At 36.5% G+C, this 6,916-nt stretch overlaps 1 protein-coding gene across 1 annotated transcript in view; it reads right to left on the bottom strand.

Moving 5' to 3' along the window:
- Nucleotides 1-1,100: 1,100 nt before the first annotated feature.
- LOC105194407 (protein glass) overlaps nucleotides 1,101-6,916 on the bottom strand; it is a 141,501-nt gene continuing 135,685 nt past the window's right edge. Inside the window, exon 6 of the mRNA XM_026140007.2 lies at nucleotides 1,101-2,429. Within this exon, the coding sequence (XP_025995792.1) occupies nucleotides 2,240-2,429 (190 nt within the window). The 3' untranslated portion in view covers nucleotides 1,101-2,239. The remainder of the gene's footprint in view (nucleotides 2,430-6,916) is intronic.

Here is a 6,916-nt window from a genome sequence, read left to right as displayed (position 1 = left end):
CTCGTAGACGGCTACTGTCAAAATTTCAGCCGAATCGGACTCGTAGTTTTGTTTTGATCGCGTGTGGAAGCGGGCGTGTCCGCGGATTTTAGAAAAATGGAAAAAGAGCAATATCGGTTGGTGATTCTATTCTTGTTTTTGAAAGGGAAATCGCGCAGCGAAATCAAAGAGCGCTTGGATGCTATGTACGGTGACTCTTCTCCTTCGATGGCGACCATCAAAAATTGGTTTAACGAGTTTCAACGTGGTCGCACGTCGGTTTTTGATGAGCCACACCCAGGTGCCCCGAAAATGGCTATCACGGAGGATAACGTGACAAAAATCCACGATCTTGTATTGGCAGACCGCCGATTAAAGGTGCGCGAGATAGCTGAAACAGTAGGCATCTCAAAAGACCGCGTGGGTCATATCCTGCATGAAATTTTGGGCATGAGAAAGCTGTCGGCGCGATGGGTGCCGCGTTTGCTCACTCCGGACAACAAGCGCAACCGTGAGACCACTTCAGAGCAATGTTTGACCCTGTTTAAGCGCAATCCGAAGAAGACGCAGTTTCTGCGTCGTTTCGTGACCATCGACGAAACATGGATCCACTGATACACACCAGAGACCAAGGAATAGTCGAAATACCGGCGAACGTGCTCCGAAGAAGGCGAAGACTGATTTACAAGGTGTGATCTACATCGACTACCTGGAGAAGGGCAAAACGGTCACAGGGCTCTACTATGCCGAATTATTGGGCCGATTCGACGCCGAATTGCAGAAAAAACGGCCTCATTTGGCGAAAAAAAAGTGCTCTTCCACCATGACAACGCACCGGCTCATACCTCGCCACGGCTAAATTGGTCGAATTGCACTACGAACTGCTGCCTCATCTACCGTATTCTCCAGATTTGGCCCCGTGCGACTTTTTTTTGTTTCCAAACTTGAAAAAGTCACTCGCCGGGCAGAAATTTGAGTCGAATGAGGTCATCGCCGCCACGGAGGCCTACTTTGCAGACCTCGAGAAAACGTATTTTTCAGATGGGTTAAAGAAGTTGGAGCATCGCTGGGTCAAGTGTATCGAGCTAAAAGGAGACTATGTTGAGAAATAAATCGCCACTTTTCCCAAATTTTCGTTTTTTTTTGTAGCCTAAGTACTTATCGGACTACCCTCGTAATTAAAACGCTGTCGACACCACAGCCAAGCGTTATGTTTTGTCTTAATTTTACTCGTTTTATTCAGTTTCGTCTATTTGTGTCCTTGTCTAGCGATCACACATCTCAGATCGCACGTTTCTTATTGAGTTATGGTATTTTGCTTGCGGAGAACGAGAGAGAGAGAGAGTGTGTGTGTGTGTGTGTGTGTGTATGTGTGCGCGCGCGTGCGTGTATGTGTGTGTGTGCTAACGAATATTGAATGCGAACGGCGAATTGTTCGCCGTTTACTAGCATTTCGAGTCTGATTTCGTTTCGAAGTTTCTTTGTGTGTGAGCTCGTACCGACGATCGCGTGTTGTAAAGGGAAATTCTTGCGAGAAATTTGTTCGATATTCGGGATATTTCAAAATATGTAGTATATATAGTACATTATATAATAAATAATATTTTATATAGTAATATATAATATATAACATTATGTATTATATTAAAAAAACTTTTTTAATATTTCTTAACTTTTATATATTTTTCAACGTTCAATTAAAAAAGATTTTTTTCTAAAAATTGCCGTTTTAAGTTATAGTACTCATCCGGTATTTCAATATTGCACTATTTACCAACTAATATGTAAAAACATAAATAAGAATTTAAATTAATATCCCTTCCCCCTCCTTCATCAAAATTGCTACAAATCAAGGATTAAAATTTACATTATCATATATCCTTACTCCCTATAAAATATTCTTTAATAAAAGTGTAAAGGTCCGTCTATAATGACGGTAGTAATAGTGGATTATGGAGTAACGTCGGAGTAAACGGAATAGGTAAAAGCAATTTCCTATGATTTATTTTTACTCTTAGCTAATGAGAGCTTAGTAATAATACGAAAACTAGTGCAATTGATTATTATAACTTTTATTACACGCCGTTATAGACACTCGGACATAAGAACTCCTTAATTTTATTGCCTACGTTTCATGTTTACTCCTTAATCTACTACTACTATTGCCATTGTAGAATGAACCTTAAAACGCGGATGATCCCATGGGGAATGAGGAACAAAGAATTATGGGAGTAAGGGTTAATAATGATTTTTCTTTTGTTTAAAATATTTGGAATACAAACCTGTAAGGTCGTTCACCCGAGTGTGTCCTCATATGCGTGGTTACTGAGCTGCTTTGTGAAAATCTTCTGTCACATACCGGACATCGGAAAGGTTTTTCACCAGAGTGCGTCCTCGCATGTGCGGTCAGATTGGCTGCCTGGCTAAATGCCTTCGAGCACGCGTGACACCTTTTCAAAGAACATTGAAAATTTCATTGTTAATTAACAAAATTATTATATTTTTCCCATAGAAAAAGATCAAATAGGAATTAATTTTGAAATTTCTTTTTCAATATTTTTATGTGAGTTAAAAAAAGTCGATGAAAAATTCAACAGAAAAATCATCTCATTTAAAGTTAGAAAAAAAGAGAGTTAATTTAATGCGATACTGGAGTGGCTTTATTAGTTTTACGATTACGCGGAACTAAAAATATCAATCAATTATGTTTGGAAAGAAAGTCAAGAAAAACGCAAAATAGGATGAAATTTATCTATTTGTATATTTTACATGAAAAGGCGTCTCATGCTAAAACAAAATCTGTCAGGGTTGTCCCTGCCAGTTTTTTTTTCTGAGCTCAAAGCTATTCTTTACATGGCTGCGTGTGGTACGAATGCTGTCATATAAAATTTGGTGCAAAAATGACGAAATTGGATGCAATGCAGTATTCACAAAAGAGACTATGGTTCTGTATGAAATGTTCTCTTTATGGATCTTTGGTAATCCATCGCATTGGCTTGATTCTTAACTAATCTAAATAACAGAGACAGAATTTACATCTGAACTTTTTGTGAAAGGTAGAAAGAAAATTTGTCTGTGGCGCCTATTCAATCATATTTATTATAAAATTTGACTATATAACTGACAAGGAGACCTAAATTTTTAGAAGGTATAAAGTTAGGCTTTAGTTTAAAGTTACAGCTATAAATTTTATATGTGACAAACGATTCTTTTTAGCAGATACAAAAAATATCGAGAAATCTAGCTACATCAGCAAAATAATTTTTTGAATGCACGTACACTGAAAAAAAGTTTCTTCTGATCAAATCATTTCTTTCAAATTAAATCAAATTTTAACCCCTATAGATTTATTTGAAAAATTCTTGCATTCTATATTTTGTCCTAGTTTGAATGACGAATTAGACTCGTCATCCATCTTTCTTGAATTTTACGTACAGTACGATTGCGTCTCATTCGCATTTTTGCCATGTGCTTTATTCTATCCATGTCTATGAAGAATTAGATAGTATCTAGTTAAAAAGTTAAAAGTTAAAGGATTAAGTGAAGAAATTAATAACTTCTAACTTAAGTGAGGTAATTTTAAATGATTGAATTTTTAACTTTAATTAGTTATTTTTGAAATACATAAATTTTAACTCATTAATTTTTTTACTAACAAGGAAAGTCATGGAAGTGTCTGTCTCAGATTTAAACAAGTTTTTAATACGTTGTAGTACAGATAAAAAGATAATTTTGCACTATAGGGAACCTAGCTCCAATCATGTTGACCTTGACATATGTTATAGTGGCAAGGACAACTTTTTCTTATAAATTAATTAGCGCTTTTGTCTAGTTTTCGAGATATACTTAGAGAAAAAAACAGTTTTTCTTAATTATGTCAGAAAATATTTATTTTACAAAAGACTGTATCAAACAAAAAATAGAGCTCGTGATAAGTTCTATAAAAAAGGCTATATACATATTTTACTTAACTTCAATACTGTAGTTGTTATAGTAGAAAAACTGTTTTTAAATAATTTTTTTTATTTTGAGTAGTTTTGCGTGAAATGTAGATGCTTGGGCGGGGAAAGGGCTTCGCCTCTCCCTTGCAGCCCCTCCCCGTATTTTTTCTAACCTAACTTTATATTAGTTGTAATTTGGCTAAGGATATCTAATTGAGCATGTTGCGGTATTAGATTTGAAATTGTGGCCCATCTTCTTCCGCACCCACCACATCATTAGTGTACCGACTGAGACGAGGTAAGTTAGGTTAGAAAAAAATACGGCGAAGGGGTGCAGGGGGAGGAGTGGAATTTTTTAATTATAACTCCTAAAGTATTGGAATTAGGTAAAATATGTATAGAATCTTATTTGTAGAGCTTATTACAAGCTTCATTTTTTGTTTAACACATTTTTTTGTAAAATGAGTATTTTCTGAAATAATTAAGAACAACTGTTTTTTCTTTCTCTAAGTATATCTCGAAATCTGTAGGAGAGTGCTAATTAATTTATAAGAAAAAATTGGTTAGTATCCTTGCCTCTATAACATATGTCAAGGTCAACATGATTGGAGCTGGGTCCCCTATAATGTACAATTACCACCATCTGTTAACTTGCCCAATGCCCTGTCAATTTTCTGTCAGCATATCGAGTCAAGGCATCAGTTCCCGTCCAACCAATAATCAGATTTCCAGTCTATAGACAATCATGGAAAACCTTATTTCGGAGATAAGAAAAACTGAGTTTAGAGGCTTGTGGGGGGGGGGGATGGACATGACCAACATTACTAGTTAGGAAATGCCATGAAGATTTTTGGATAGATACTATTCAGACATCGAGCACACCATAATAAACTTTTAGTAGGGTACTGTGGCGTCCGTCCGGCCGCTACTATAATGCACTCACGCGCTCTGGCTAGTTCCACGGCGCCACCGCTACGTGGCGCTTAAACTCGGGAGTTGCCGGTGCGCCCGTTCGACCATCACTGCACGTGCGCGCGCGCTCCATCTAATTCCGCGGCGCCACTACTACGCGACACCCTAACTCCGGAGTCAAGCGCGGACAAAGTCAGGATATAAGGGGCTCCGCGAACTTCGAGAAATCAGCCTTTGCTCGCCAAATTCCGGCAAGTACTTCTGCACGAAACAACATTCCGTTACGCTCAGAAGAAGATTTTCGGCGAAAGCCTTGTCGCCCGGCATGGCTTTTAACCAAGTGCTACCGGCTAAACAAGGGTCTCGAAATCGAGGAAGTTCCGATCGAGCCCAGTTCTCGGGAAATCAATTTTTTTAATTTTTAGTTTACGGCTGTGGTATGTTGTTATAACTACCAACCCACGAAAAACGTTTTTGGAAGTAAATTTCAAATAGCCAGCTTTCAAACGTCTTCAACATTCGATTATAATTGGCCAAAGCACAATTTACGGCTTTTATTGGCATTTTATTGTAACTTATCATCACACATGAACTACCTCTGGCAATAAATTAAAAATAATCAGCTCACAATGAATATCTTTAAAGTTTGGTTGTAATTAGCCAAAGCATAACTTACGGCTGTAGGTAATTTATGACGAAAAAGAAGTAATTTTTTGTCAATTCTTGTCTATGTCCATTTTGTGGATTAAAAACATATTGTGTGTGTGTGTGTGTGTGTGTGTGTGTGTGTGTGTGTGTGTGTGTGCGTGTGGGTGTGCGTGCGCGCACAAAACTGTGAACACGAATTACAGCATAGGTTGACTCATCTCGTGTCGCTATTTGGTTCCTGAGTCGCGTAATTTTTCGCGTAATAGATAATATGAGTGCACAGGAGAATACGTTTACTTTGCAGTATGACAATTTCACTGTAATAAAATGATGCGAATACATTATAAAAATGCATTTATATTATTGTATCATTTGTTAATAATGTAAACATGTATTTAAAAAAAAGAATACTGACATTTTTATAAATATAAATCGTAATATTCATTAACAGAATAAGTTACACTTACTTATTTTTTCTATTTTTGAATAAAAGAATTTAAAAAAGTTATAATAAGGAACTAATAAAACAAGCAAAACACAATTAAAATTGTGTTTTAAAGCCAACAAATGCGGCGCGCAATTTGCAAGAAGTGAAGATTGTAACAAAAAGTTATTGAACACAAGAATAATTGGTGTTAGCTCGTATTGGCATTATTTCGTTACATATTTCTGATTTAATTCATTCTAATTTTTTTCAATTTATTTAATATTTTTCTATTTGTTATATAATAATGTAACATATCCCATACAGCACAAAACATGTTTAAAATATTTTAAAAATATTTTATATAAATATTTTTAAAATATTTTAGAAAATATTTTTGAAATATTTTTATGTCCGCTGAATCCTGTGTCAAAGAAATACTTTTAAAAATTTTCCGGAAATCTTTGGCAGAAAGTTTTTTAAAATATTGTTAAAATCTTGGTAAAAATACCGTATAGAGGATCCCGCCTCGATGATCTTGACTTTGACATACAGGGTGATTCAGATCGACCCATGTGTCCCGATAAAGACATATTCTTGAATAAATTCTGAGACGATTTTTCCTGTACGAAAATTTTGTCCGACGCTTACTTTTTGAATAATAAAAGGATAAAGTTAGCGAATCACGGGCCGTGTACACATGGTAGACAAAGGCGCCGCAACTCACCGTCCGACGCGGGCGCTTACTCGTGTCGGACGGTGAGTTGCGGCGCCTTTGTCTACCATGTGTACACGGCCCGTGATTCGCTAACTTTATCCTTTTATTATTCATAAAGTAAGCGTCGGACAAAATTTTCGTACAGGAAAAATCGTCTCAGAATTTATTCAAGAATATGTCTTTATCGGGACACATGGGTCGTTCTGAATCACCCTGTATATTGTCAAGGTCAACCTAACCCTGAGTGATCTTCAGCAGGTATTAGCCGTCGGTCATTAGTCCTTTGAAAGGTAT

The sequence above is a fragment of the Solenopsis invicta genome, chromosome 10 (assembly GCF_016802725.1).
Source record: "Solenopsis invicta isolate M01_SB chromosome 10, UNIL_Sinv_3.0, whole genome shotgun sequence".
Taxonomy (NCBI): domain Eukaryota; kingdom Metazoa; phylum Arthropoda; class Insecta; order Hymenoptera; family Formicidae; genus Solenopsis; species Solenopsis invicta.
Note: the sequence above shows the minus strand (reverse complement) of the source record. Positions and strands in the feature narration are given on the sequence as shown.